At 41.8% G+C, this 14,801-nt stretch overlaps 1 protein-coding gene across 1 annotated transcript in view; it reads left to right on the forward strand.

The window, feature by feature from the left end:
* The first annotated feature begins 4,880 nt into the window (after positions 1-4,880).
* The window catches only part of si:dkey-106n21.1 (solute carrier family 23 member 2), a 51,828-nt gene continuing 41,907 nt past the window's right edge, over positions 4,881-14,801 (forward strand). The window contains exon 1 of the mRNA XM_005454180.4: positions 4,881-5,187. Coding sequence (XP_005454237.1) covers positions 5,116-5,187 — 72 coding nt within the window. The 5' untranslated portion in view covers positions 4,881-5,115. The remainder of the gene's footprint in view (positions 5,188-14,801) is intronic.

Consider the following 14,801-nt stretch of genomic DNA (forward strand, 5'->3'; position numbering starts at 1 on the left):
AATCACTGCATTTTAGCTTCTTACTATTCCTCACACAGTTGCTGCTGTTTGTGGCTCCTTAGACCCATCTGTGAAAATTTGAATGTAATCTTTGTAATCCCTGTGCCTGTGATGTTCCCAGGCCAAATCTGGTGCTTTATGGTTGTTCTTAATATTTAACAATTCAATTTCTGTATTTCTTGTACTACCACTGCACCCTATAATATCAATTTGGCTGACGAGCCATACACTACAAATTCATACTCTGACTTTTGGCCTTATTAATGTGACATATGTTCTTCAGCAGCATCTTATCAGCTCCCCAGCGTAGATAATATTAATAAATGATTTAATAAAGTATTGCTTTATTACAATGCTAAACTGATCTCTAGGTTAATCTTTAGTCAAAATACAGCAAAACTATTTTAACAGTTTGAGTCATTTCACTAAAATTCTTCCATTTTTTTCTTTATTTCAAAGTTCATATCTTTATTTTTTTCCACTAAGAATTTAAAACTTCACTCTGGTCCCCATGTTTGCTCTTGGCAATTTCCTACAACTTAACAACTTAACTGTCGACCCATCAATTTTCACCGCTTATCTTGTTCAGGGTCACTGGATATGAACAGGTCAGCAGCTTGTTACACTGCTAACACAGAGAGACAAACAACACATCATGTCTACAGGCATTTTAGACATTCCTAAAATGCCTGTTTAGACTGTAAGAGGAAGCTGGAGTATGCCCTGGTCAGGACCTTCTTGCTTTGAGGGAACAGTGCTAACCACTGCACGACTGTGGTACCTGGCTCAGAATCTGAGAGTCAGAATCCTTTCCATTGTCACTAAACATCAGATGTTCAATGAAATTAGAAGCGACTCCCCAGCAGTAATATTTGAAAAAAATATCAATAAAAAACAAATCTAAAAATACCAGCGATACAACAATATAAATGTAAATGTAGAAAAAAGATGACTGAAAAATAATAATAATAAAAATAAAGTTATAATTTAAGGTAAGCTTTTGTAAAGGTGAGGAAAGACTCTTTCCCTTTTGTCACTGATGGATCCTTTTCTGGTAGATTATCCACCTTTTCTTCCTGTGATTTTTCACCAATGTATACCCCCCCACCCCACCACCACCACCACCACCACTATATTCAGTACTAAATTATATGGGTTGACCTTAGCTATGAAAGGAGCACATGCTTGTAACTTGTTTTCACGTGGATATGGGCTACTGTGTGAATGCCTTTTGTTTGGAGGATCACAAGGATCCATGGTTAATCAAAACCTTGAAGTAAAGCTCTGATCCATTCTTTTCACATGTTTCATTCGTCGCTGTCTGCCAGAACTGTCCTAACGTTAGAATGTTTTTTACTATATGTTTACCTGCAATATGTAAAATATTTTAATAGTACATTTTTATATAAAACTTGCAAGTGTGTACACTATATGAAAAATCCTTTGTTCAAATTATGAAAATCAAAACAATTACAACAACCTTAAATTTTCTTCAGCTTTAAATAGTTGTGCTCTTTTGGCTTATGACATTTTTTGCAACACTGTTAAGTGTGAGCTGAGATACCAAAGAAGTAAGATGCACTAAAACCAGCGTCAAAGGGGAAATAAATAAGTACTGAACTGGCATCTTAAAACAGTCCTGCTGACTTACTTCTTATCTCTCCAGACATGAAAACAATTCAAACATTATTCAGTTTTAAACACCTAGGCAAAATACACACCGTGACCAAGGAGTCTCTTTGTCTCTCTGTTTGAGTATGTTTTGTAGTTACATAAAGAAAGCCATAAATAAGTTCTAAAGTCAGCAGTCCCAAGCAGTTTTACCTCCTTTGAGTCAGCACAACATGGTGCAGTGCATACTGAGAAGAACATTAAACCAAATCCTTTCATAAAAACAGTTGCACTTTTTCTTGTCAAGCAGACTTCTAATAGCTGTGACTTGGAGACCAAAACTTAAACTTCAAGGCAGATAATGGCATACGCTCAAAAATATAAAGTGGCTTGGACTCTGGAAACAGTTTCCTGGAGAGGGGATGTACTCTTTCAAGTCTGGAGTTGCCCTCAGTGACAGGAGGTGGTTCCACTGGGTTCAGTGGTGTGTGGGTATGTTATCCATTTGGTTTGCTGCCTGCATAATGGAGTTTTCCCTTGTGGACAAGAGGGTTTGTTCCCTGTGCCTTTGGGTCAGGGAACAGGTGCTGACTGTTGTCTGTGCCTATGCGCCAAATGACACTGGGGTTATGCTTCCCATCTTCAAGAAGGGTGACTGGAGGGTGTGCTCCAACTAAAAGGGGATCATACTCTTCAGCCTCCCTGGAAAAGTCTATGCCAGGCTGCTGGAAAGGAGACTTCATCTGTTTGTCAAAATGCTGGACCAGCTTTTTACCCTCCCAAGGATACTTGAGGGTGGATGGGACTTTGTTCAACTAATTCCCGGTGAGCCTGCCAGGGCTGCCCCTCGTCACTTATTCTGTTCACAATTTTTATTGTGAACAAAATAAGTGATCATTTTTATTGCACAGTTTTAAAGCATTTCTAGGTATAAGTGGTGGGAGGCTTCCACTTGGGCGGTCTCTGAATATCGTCTCTGATTTTTGTGGATGATGTGGTTCTGTTGGCTTCATTAGGTGGTGGCCTCCAGCTCGTACTGGAGCAGTTCACAGCCAAGTGTGAAGTGGGCAGAATGAGAATCAGAACCTCCAGGTTGGAGGCCAAGGTCCTCACCAAAAAAGGGTGGTGTGCCCACTCTGGGTAAGGGATGAGAGCTGGTGCTGTGGCTGCAGTGATGTGGACATAGTACCGGTCCACCGTGGTGAAGAGAGAGCTGAGCATAAAGGCAAAGCTCCTCTACCAGTCGATTTACATCTCCAAGCTCACCTATGGTCACGAGCTTTGGGTAGTGACCAAAAAAATCAGATCGTGGATACCAGCAGCAGGAATTAGTTTTCTCCAAAGGGTGGCTGGCCTCTCTATTAGAGAGTCAGCCATCTGGGAGGGACTCTAAGTAGAGCGGCTTCTTCACATTGAAAGGAGCCAGTTGAGGTGGTTCACGCATCTGACAAGGATGCTTCTGAGTGAGGTGTTCCAGGCATGTCCCACCGGGATGAGGCCCCAGGGTAGACCCAGAACACGCTGGTGAGATTACATCTCTTAGTTGGCCTGGGAACCCCTTGGTGTTACTCTGGACAAGCTAGAGGAGGTGGCTGGGGAGAGGGAGGTCTAGGTTTCTCTGCTTAGGCTGCTGCCCCCGTGACCCAGCTCCAGATAAGTGGAAGAAGATGGATGGATGGATGGCGTGTGGTGTCTGTCTTCTGCATAGCAGTGAAAATGTATGCTTTGCCTTCTGTGCCTATGCCTTGGGGAAGCGTGTATAATCTAAACAGAAGTAGTCCTAGCACTGTGGAACTCCATAATTAACCTTTGTGTTTAAAAAAGACTTAGTTGCATAATATCTCAAATTGATGCTGAAAAGGTATTTCATGCATGTATGCATGCATTTATTACTTCTGGGCTGGATTACTGTAATTCATTATTATCAGGTGCACACAATATACACACAATATATTATTATTCTAACACAGCACTGTGCTTTAAGGTATAAATATTTGTGTAAATCGGTGATATATAAATTAAACTGAACTTAAATACTTTATACCTTACTGTTATTTAAACAATAATCAGACTGACAGAAAATAACAAAAAAAGATTATCACTCTAATGGTCTACACAATTAATTTTGTGCAAACCATTTTCATTACTTGACCTCAGCTGTGCCTTACTTAATACAGCCATTTCTCTTTGACTGCCAGACTCATGAGAATCACACATCTATGCCATAAGACTGAGACTGTAATTGATTTTGAGTTCCCTTAGCAAAAAAAAATGTTTTCCACTTTGGCATGCGGGACAATTATGTTAAACGTAGTATTCATGTTTTTATGAATGCATTGCATTTCAGAACAAAAAAAAATAAGTTTAGTGGTTCAATGTTATGGGTGATTAATTTCTGAATTTTCCAGTTTGCCAGGATAATTTGCATAGTAAAAAACAAATCCAGTTTATTGTTTTCCCTAATAAATAACAATATTAGTTTTAGTTTTAGTTTTAGTTTTAAAGACGGTTTGGACAGATTTCTAAAACATTTAAGTTTTGTTGTTTTTGTTTGTTTGTTTTTTTACGACAGGTGGTCAAATAAATTTGTTAAGCACTGTTACAATGAGTTGCATTTTAATCATATAAAGACTGGAACACTACAAAATGCAGAATCAAGTGCATAATTCTACAGATAATATGTTTAGTTAAAGATGTTTAGTTCTATAGGAGGAATACAGAAATGTGCATTTAAGCTTCTGAAATGCTATATTGTTGTGTGAGCACTTAATTTTTCCATGTTGGATGTAAAATGCATAATTATGTAACCTCTTTGAACTGGTTTGCTCATGATAGCACTCTCAAGGTCAATCTCTTTGTCACTGAGCTGTTGCAAATTAATAGACCACAAAAAATTATTCTAGGAGAAAATAAATTATATTGCTTATAAAGAAAGATTCCCCATATGATTCTGCATCACAGTAAGTTTCAAAAATTATGCCTCAGTGTAGGTGAGCAAAATACAGTCATTTGTGATTTATTTTAATACAGCTGCAATTAGTGTCAGGTATCGTAACGTGTCAAGTAGAAACATGGTATCCATGGCTCCAATCCAAAGATGAACATCAAAAACTGAAATCTGCCACTTTCTTAAATTCCTTAAATATTTCCCCTGCAAATATTTGATAACAGTATGATTCATGTGTAAATAAACATGCATGCGACAAACTTGCTTTGCTATTCTCATTAGGTCCATCCTCACACAACAGCAGGCACATGATCCAAAGTCAGAGTAACTAGAGCTCACACTCACCCAGCGGCAGCCCAGAAACTTTTCAGAGCCAAAGAGGAGATTACAAAATAACTAAGCAGCTCTCTTTCTGACTGCGATACTAAGCATTCCTAGCGAAACTAGGGAAATGGGTTATTAATGTTGTCCCTTTTATTTCTGCTCAGAGATTTACTCCCTTCTTGTGTGTTTTTGTATTTATGCGGAGTTTACAACACCTTGCCTGATTTACCACAATGCATCTCACGACAGAAGAAACAATAGAGCTTGGACTCCATGACCAGGGGACAGACAATCCTGCATTTGGGGTAAGTGATGTGTTTTCTTCATCTGCTCTAAAGTTTCCAGATTGACATTGTTGATTTTTTGGTGTCAGAAGAGTCCAAATCTGTCACAAAGACAAATGGAAAACATATAATAACACAGAGTCACTACTTAACATTTTGACAATGTTGTACGTTTGCTTATATTAGTAAAGTGAAAAGAGCTACAGTGTGATATTCTTTCAATACAGCACTAAGAGCTAAATGTAAGCCACTCTGGAATGTGAAATCAACAAAGGGTGCGTGTGTTGCCCAAAAGGAGGGATATGTAAGTGGAGCTGACTCCATGGCTGTTTGTGTATAAATGGGAAAAAAAAGTTTAGACTGCATGTGGTGTTCAAGTGTACACAGCTGACTACAAGGCTGATGTTTTCCTCTTCCTACCCATGGCAACTGACTGAAGAAAGAAAAATTAGAACATAAACAAACTCTTCTGCAGATGAACAAGCACGTGAATCTGTCATCATCTGCAAAACTGGGCCTTATTTATCATATTTAGCTAACCTTGTATTATATATCGAAGCCTCCTCCTTTGGGGAAAATCACATCTTCATTTCACTTCTCTCTTTTAAGTCTGTTTTAGTAAAGTGCATTGTACACAACATGCATCTACAGATGTCAAAGTTCTGTTTAAGCCTTGTTGGAAGAAAGGTCTACTTATATTTTTCTCTTAAATTTTATTCTCTGCAATAGTTATCTGGCAAAAACATGCTAAAAATAAGTGCTATAAGATTATTGTGTCACTTGAGTCTGTAGGATTTATAATACATTTATGATGTTATGTAATATTTTATTAAAGCAACAAAGTAACTTTGTGAGAACTTTTAAAGGAAAATCAACACACACACACCTTGGAAGAGCAAGAGATACATGACTAAAGTAATAACAGCTCAGACCTCACCTGTCTCAACAAGGCCATTTTTCATCAGTATGTCCTCTTGTGGAACCAGGACATATTGATAAAAAGTGTACTGTGGCATCCAAACCCATGAGTAGTTATGAATCAACAGATAACCAACATCCACACTGACCGAGAAGTACCTGGCACCTGGTACAATTAAAGTAGGAGATCCAGACACTACAGCACAATGAGAACAATAGTGAGATGCATAGACACGATAAACCAACTCTGGTAGAAGAGAGCATTTTAACTGAGCATCTGCTGATTGTGGCCATCCAACTGCCTCGTCACAGGTATGAGATCAAGGATGCAAGTAAAGGAAGCCCCCTGTGGTGAAGAAGAATCAGGAAAGCTAATGTTAGTCAGTCAATTGAGACAATACAAGCACATTGCTGAAGAAGCTAACAGCAGTCCATGATCACTTGGCAGCACTTGATCAGCTGACCATCAGGCAACTCCTGTACATAGCCTGACGATTTATTTATATCTTATGTACTTTTATATAGTTCCTATGTACAGCACTTTGTGTCAGCTGTGGCTGTTTTTAAGTGCTTTATAAATAAAGGTGATGATGATGATGATGGTTGAGGTTGGTGATGGTTTAAACATTAGTAAAACAATCAGCTTATCTGTGAATAGTTTGCTTGTCTCATTCAACCAGTTTTTCACATCCTCAGTCAAATTATCCAAACAGAAAACTTGCAATTAATTGTTTAATTTAATCATTTTAAGGTCTTGTTTTTTTATCCTCCAAATCCAAATTTAATGTATACCAATACCTCTGGAGCAAAAGTGGTGTGGTGTTGTATTAAAATCATTTTTGGCTGTTTAATGTGATCAAACAGTGTTGAGATTACTTTTAATGGGAGAATGAAAAATCTAACTCAGTATATGAAAATCATCCATCCATCCATCCATCCATCCATCTTCTTCAGCTTATCCAGGGCCAGGTTGCAGGGGCAGCAGCTTAAGCAGAGAAGCCCAGACCTCCCTCTCCCCAGCCACCTCCTCCAGCGTATTTATCCTCCAGCAATAGAAATAATCTCTTCAGTCTGTCCTGGGTCTGCCCCGGGACCTCCTCCAGGTGGGACATAGCCAGAACACCTCACTCAGGAGATGTCCAGGTTTCTGCTGCTTGTACACGCAGTTTCTCCAATCCTTCTATCTCCCGCTCCCTTTTCCTGTCCCTCGAGAACAAAACCCTGAGATACTTAAAGTCCTCTACTTGGGCAGGAACTCGTCCCTGACCTGGAGTGGGCACTCCACCCTCTCCGGGTGGAGGGTGGAGGGTGGAGAGGGTATCAAAACCCAGACATGTTTTTGTAGCATATTGTTTGCCTCAGTTTTGAAACGATGTAGCGTATAGTCATTTTATTAAGTAGCATCTTACATAATAAACAAACCTAAAAACATTATCAAATAGACTTTTGGCAGTTCACATTGAGATGTCTGTAGAGTGAACAGCATTTTAAACATGGAAGTGAGAAATCTGACTCAGTAGCTCAAAACCCAGACAAATAAAAACAATGCAGCAACAACTGAAGATTATGCTGACCCTGAAGTGAACAGCTTACCCACGTCCAGTCATACGAATTCCTGTTATCTATAGATGCTGGGTTACAGGAAGATAGCCACTAGATGGAAGCAAATAATAACTGAAGCAAATGTCTGAAGATGCTTCTTGCTGGAGAGGAAATGTGGTACAGATGGGTTTGCAACTGAGTGGTTGAGACAGATGGAATGGTGACATTCACACAACAAGGTGTCAACTTTGTTTGAAGAGATAGATGAGTGCAGAGCACAACCTCTGAGGCACAGCAGGTTTCAAAGACAGTTGTGTTCCCCACTGTGGACCTAGTGATGAAGACTTTAGTGAATTTTAGAACATTCTGGTTCTAATATGTGAAACATGTAGAAAGAATGCTGTTGCAATAGTATAGACCAGGGGTCGGCAACCCGTGGCTCCGGAGCCGTATGCGGCTCTTTAGTCCTTGTACTGCGGCTCCGCGTGGTTTGGGAAAATAAATTAGAAGTATTTAGCTGAAGTGCATTTTATTTGTGTTTAGTTCCTTTTTAAAAAAAAAACAACTTGTAGTTCTATATTGGAAGATTGTTGTGATTTTGAAATATAAAAATAAAATTATATTTTATTATTTTTTTCATCGCTCAAAATAAGCGTCACACTCGGGGAAGCTGGTGTACCCGCCGAAACGCCGTGCATTTATCGAGACTTTCAACCCCAGATAGGCCAATTATGGATCTTCGGATCCACATTATGTCGGCAGCTGTTCTCCACCGTGAACTGTGTTAAAAACAAACACCGCTCACGCCTCACAGATGACAGCTTACAGTCCTGCGTAAAGATGAAAGCCCCGATTTGCAGACGCTGTGCGCAGAGGTTCGAGACCAGAAGTCTCATATCATGGCGGACCCGACGATGTTTGCATGAACATGCTTTTCAGCATCTCTTTATTGACCACTTTTCACACACGGTTGCTGTACGCATACAGCCGGCTGTAGCTTTTCAGCTCACAGCCCGACAACACAACAGCAGAGAGAGCACAGACTTTAAGGCGGCAAGGCGTGATTGCGGGTGCCGCTCAGGTGCGTCCAACTCCCATTCAGCGGCACTGCAGACCACGCCCCGCCACACACATTAACAAGGTAAAATAGATATTTAGGCAGAATTTTGCAAATATCTATTTTTTTTAGCGGCATAGTGCTTTTTTTTCAATTACTTTTTAAAAGGGTGGCGGCTGACAACAGTTTTTCTTTGCTACATGGATCATTTTAGTTCAGCTGGGTGTCTTTCCTTTTGTTATATTTCTTTAAGAGTTCAAAATGTGTTAATTACATAAATAAAATGTAATTTTCTCTGTAGCACTTCATGGATTTTATAAGCAACACACCTTAGTTGCTCTGTGGATTCTTTTAAAAAGCAGTGAAAAACTTTTCTGTTCAAACAAGCCTGTTGTTGATCTACGTATTTTATTCTTTACATTCTTTACATTTGATCTTTTACATTGTGTATAATGTCTATTGATTGTATTGTTTATTTTAATATTTGCGTACAGCGCTTTGTGACTGCCTGTCTGTGAAAAGCGCTTAATAAATAAACTTTACTTACTTACTTTAGTTGTTCACACAAAGCACAAAGGTAAAAAAACAATATATACAGTGTTATCTACATTTTAGATTTCAAAAAGTATTTGTGGCTCCCAGTGTTTTCTTTTGCGTGGAAACCGGGTCCAAGTGGCTCTTTGGGTGTTAAAGGTTGCAGACCCCTGGTATAGACCCTGTTAATACATAGTGATTAAGTACACTGACAAAGAGATGGATGGTTTAAAAATACAGGTTTTTAACCATACAGAGTTAAAACATAGACATACACACAGGCTCAAAAAAAACAACAACACCCATCTCGCCCCTGCGGGCGGTTTCTCCTTCAAGCTCGGGTCCTCTACCAGAGGCCTGGGAGCTTGAGGGTCCTGCGCAGTATCTTAGCTGTTCCCAGGACTGCGCTCTTCTGGACAGAGATCTCCGATGTTGTTCCTGGGATCTGCTGGAGCCACTCGCCTAGCTTGGGAGTCACCGCACCTAGTGCTCCGATTACCACGGGGACCACCGTTACCTTCACCCTCCACATCCTCTTGAGCTCTTCTCTGAGCCCTTGGTATTTCTCCAGCTTCTCGTGTTCCTTCTTCCTGATGTTGCTGTCATTCGGAACCGCTACATCGATCACTACGGCCATCTTCTTCTGTTTGTCTACCACCACTATGTCCGGTTGGTTAGCCACCACCATTTTGTCCGTCTGCATCTGGAAGTCCCACAGGATCTTAGCTCGGTCATTCTCCATCACCCTTGGGGGCATCTCCCATTTTGACCTTGGGACTTCCAGGTTATACTCGGCAGAGATGTTCCTGTACACTATGCCGGCCACTTGGTTATGGCGTTCCATGTATGCCTTGTCTGCTAGCATCTTGCACCCTGCTGTTATGTGCTGGATTGTCTCAGGGGCATCTTTACACAGCCTGCACCTGGGGTCTTGCCTGGTGTGATAGACCCCAGCCTCTATGGATCTTGTACTCAGAGCTTGTTCTTGTGCTGCCATGATTAGTGCCTCTGTGCTGTCTTTCAGTCCAGCTTTGTCCAGCCACTGGTCAGTTGGGGCCATCTTCGTGATGTATTCTTGGATGTTTGTTGTCTCATCCTGGACTGTGGTGCTGACACTCACCAGTCCCCGGCCCCCTTCCTTCCGCTTAGCGTACAGCCTCAGGATGCTGGACTTGGGGTGAAACCCTCCATGCATGGTAAGGAGCTTTCTTGTCTTTATGTCAGTGGCTTCTATCTCCTCCTTTGGCCAGCCTATTACCCCAGCAGGGTACCTAATCACGGCCAGGGCGTAGGTGTTGATGGCCTGGATCTTGTTCTTACCGTTCAGCTGACTCCTCAGGACTTGCCTGACCCTCTGCAGGTACTTGGTGGTTGCAGCTTTCCTAGCGGCCTCTTCATGGTTCCCATTCGCTTGCAGGATCCCCAGGTACTTGTAACTGTCCTCTATGTCTGCAATGTGGCCTTCTGGTAGTTCAATCCCCTCAGTTCTGACTACCTTCCCTCTCTTTGTTACCATCCGACTACACTTCTCCAGTCCGAATGACATTCCAATGTCATTGCTGTGTAGCCTGGTAGTGTGTATCAGTGAATCAATGTCTCGTGGCCTGGAAGTTCCGAGGTCAAAATGGGAGACGCCCCCAAGGGTGGTGGAGAATGACCGAGCTAAGATCCTGTGGGACTTCCAGATACAGACGGACAAAATGGTGGTGGCTAACCAACCGGACATAGTGGTGGTAGACAAACAGAAGAAGACGGCCGTAGTGATCGATGTAGCGGTTCCGAATGACAGCAATATCAGGAAGAAGGAACACGAGAAGCTGGAGAAATACCAAGGGCTCAGAGAAGAGCTCGAGAGGATGTGGAGGGTGAAGGTAACGGTGGTCCCCGTGGTAATAGGAGGACTAGGTGCGGTGACTCCCAAGCTAGGCGAGTGGCTCCAGCAGATCCCGGGGACAACATCGGAGATCTCTGTCCAGAAGAGCGCAGTCCTGGGAACAGCTAAGATACTGCGCAGGACCCTCAAGCTCCCAGGCCTCTGGTAGAGGACCCGAGCTTGAAGGAGAAACCGCCCGCAGGGGCGTGCTGGGTGTTTTTTTTTTATATATATACATACACTCACTTAGATTTTTAAATAAATATGCTGAAGGTTCTGAAGTGAAGTCTTTTGATTTGGCAGGTTTAAGGCCTGTTAACTTTTCATTAGTGCATCATGATTGAATAGAATTCGTAGTTTCTCTTTGTAGTTTCATACTATTATTCCACAGTCAACTGTTAGTAATATTATAACAAAGTGGACGCGATTGGGAATGACATCCACAAAGTGGTATTCCACATTAAATCACAGAGCAGCGTCAGCTGATGCTGAGGTGCATCATTGACAGAGGTCACCACTGTTCTGCAGAGTCTGTTGCTACAGACCTCCAAACTTGTGGCCAAACTATGTAGCCTTTAGATTAGCTCAAGAACAGTGCATAGAGAATTTCATGGGATGGATTTCCTTGTCAGAGCAGTTCCATCTGAGCCTTACATCACCAAGTGCAATGCAAAGCATCAGATGCAGTGGTGTAAAGCATACTGGCACTAGACTCTAAAGCTGTGTAGACATGTTCTCTGGAGTGAAAAATTGTGCAATCCAATGGACAGGTCTAGCTTTGGTGGTTGCCAGGAGAATAGTAGTTATCTGGCTGCATTGTGCCATGTATAAAGTTTGGTGGAAGGCAAATTATAATGTTGGGTTGTTTCTCAAAAGCTGGGTTCAGCCCCATAGTTGGGGCTCTTAATGGTTCAGCATACCAAGACATTTTGGAAAATTTCATATTCTTAACTTTGTGGGAACAGTTTGGGGATGGCCCTTCCTGTTCCAACGTGACTTTGCACCAGTACACAAAGCAAGGTCCATAAAGATATGGATGAGCAAGTTTGGTGTGGTGTGGAAAGATTTGACTGGCCTGCAAAGAGTCCTGACCTCAACCCAACAGAACATAGTTGTGATGGATTAGAGTCGAGACTGTAAGCCTGTCTGGCCTCATGAATCCAATTCTGGAAGAATGATCAAAAATTCCCATAAACACACCCCTAAACCTTGTGGAAAGGATTCCCAAAAGAGTTGATGCTGTTATACCTGCAAAGGGTTGGGCAACACGAAATTAAACCCTATGGATTAAGAACGGAATGTCACTCAAGTTCATACAGCTGTGAAGCCAGATGAGCGAATACATCTGGCAATATAATGTTGCTATAGCTTTGTGTTAAATGAGGTTAAAGTGTGGTTTATTTCTTGTTTGAGCTGCCCCAGGTTTTCGTATTATTTTACAGGACTTTGTGAATGACACTTTTCATTTTGGATTTTAGGTCTCATATGTCCATACTAATGTTCTCTAAATCCAAACAAACTTTGGCAGCATAGCTGGTTGGACCCGTTCAGTCTCAGCATCCCTTTTGTTTGACCTGACTGTGTGTTGGCATTACTATGAGGGTAAATATGTTGTAAATGTGAGAACTAGTAGAATAAAAAGACAGAATGTGTAGAAAAAATATGAACTTGTAATTTGAAATGTTTGCGTGTAAAAATGTTCACATACTTGTGATTTAAATTTATAGAAAAAATATTCACAAATTCAAGGATGGACATTTTCACAAATATACAGAGAACTGCAAAATTTTGTATTGTTACTATGTACAACTGCAACTTTGTGATCAAAACCAGTCAAAAATAGAGTCTTTGTTGAAATGGTGTGCAGCGGCACTGCTTCAGGATATCGTGTTGCATAATCCACTACAAGTAATAAAATGCACTATCCGCTTGGATGCTGGTGAAATTGCTCAATGAGGTTCATGCCAATGGACTCAATGGGACCTCCATTAATGGTAGCAGGTGCAAAGATGCTAGATGCCAGAACCGTGGAGAGATATCAGAAGTGGAAGTGTGATTAAACGTTGGAGTCCGCTGGCTGCAATGGGGATGCACCATAGGGCCTCCTCCTTGTGGGTTCCTCCTTGGCCAGCATCATGGCCAGCTTGAGGCTTGCTGGCTAATGACAGCAGACCGACTCCACTGTTTATGCTGGGAACCCCTCCATAAGCTGCATCAGTGTCAGCATGTTCAACAGCTAAGCTTCCCCCAGGCTACTCAATTGTGGAGCCTCATAGTGTAGGTGAATGGCTAATCTCTCACCCCCATCTCCCATTCCAGGAACCAATAGCAGTGATGCTCATGCAAGAGCCCCAGTCGATCCATGATGATTTGCTGGATGTTGGGAAAGCAATTTCTAACTGCCACCTGAAGGCTAAGCTCTAAACGTCCACTTCTAGAAGAGGCAGCAGCCACAGTGAGCATTCATTCTCGGGCAGCCAGCACGTCTCTGCCGTGGCTTGCAAAACTTCAGGGAAGGCCTGGGGGTCCTCTCTCTTGTCCATCAGGTGGTCAATGCTGGGACTCTGGGGAGCAGCAACAGCGGCAGTGAGGAGCCAGTCAAGGCAAGCAGACATTTGAGCCTTATCTGCCGTTTGGATTATTCCTGCTGCTTGTCTAGAAAATGGCGCCGTGCCGCCACCAGGTCAGCCGCTATCTTGGTTTGCACCTCCACTGGCTGAACAAGCCACGGATCCATCATGACATGACTAAATTTTCGGTTCACTGTAGCAACAATCCAGACAGTTTATCCAGTTTATATAATGCTTTTTAAACAATTTCCAACACACACAGCAGCAGGCTTTTCAGCCCACTCTTTCTTCAGCCGACACCACAAAACTGAACACACTGGTCCATCCCTCCCCTAAAGCTGAGCCACAAACCACACGCCGCCACAGTGACTGAAAGTGTGATGTACTGATGCCCCTGAGTCACAATGTTGTGATACAGAGTGAGGGCTCTGAGGTGAAGTAAAATCCTATTTTACTGCCAACAGTGGGGCAAACTGAGTAAAAAGACACTGCTGACATATGGACAGAATGTCTGTCAAATTTCAGAGCGAAAGCTAATGTCAGGGCAGCGCACTGATCAGTGTATTTATGGCTAGTTAGCTAACACCTTTACCATTAACTAAAATAGTCATGAATGATTTCCATCTCTGTGTTGGTTTTCCTTAGTAATCATAGTAGTAATCTTTGATCTAATCTTTGATTAGTATCTTTGGTCCCTTTGTTTCTTTTCTCGCCACTTATCTTGCATCCACACCTTTAAATATTGAGTCGTATGGGGTATTTTCATGACAGGCTATCAGGGGTTCTGACCCTACACTACTTTCTCCATCATAGCGTAACCAGATGTCCAGTAAGAGAGATTCTTGTGGTCTCTCCAGAAGATAAATAGCTGCTCAGTCCCCTCCAACCAGCATTTGCACTTGTCTAATGGTAGCATTACACTCCCAGTAGCTCACATTTCCTGACATCATATTTCCTTTCAGCAGGACACAGACGTTGGGAGAAAAAGCCACATGGGTTTAACTTACCATCTGGGGCCAATCACTTAAAGGCCAATTTAGTGAGAGTACTATTGTTTTTCATAAATTACTGATAATAAATAGCAAAAAGAAAGCTCTGCTAATTGCATGGAGGATGTCTATGCAATTTCAGAAGGAGCAGA

This window comes from Oreochromis niloticus, linkage group LG7 (assembly GCF_001858045.2).
Source record: "Oreochromis niloticus isolate F11D_XX linkage group LG7, O_niloticus_UMD_NMBU, whole genome shotgun sequence".
Classification (NCBI taxonomy): Eukaryota; Metazoa; Chordata; class Actinopteri; order Cichliformes; family Cichlidae; genus Oreochromis; species Oreochromis niloticus.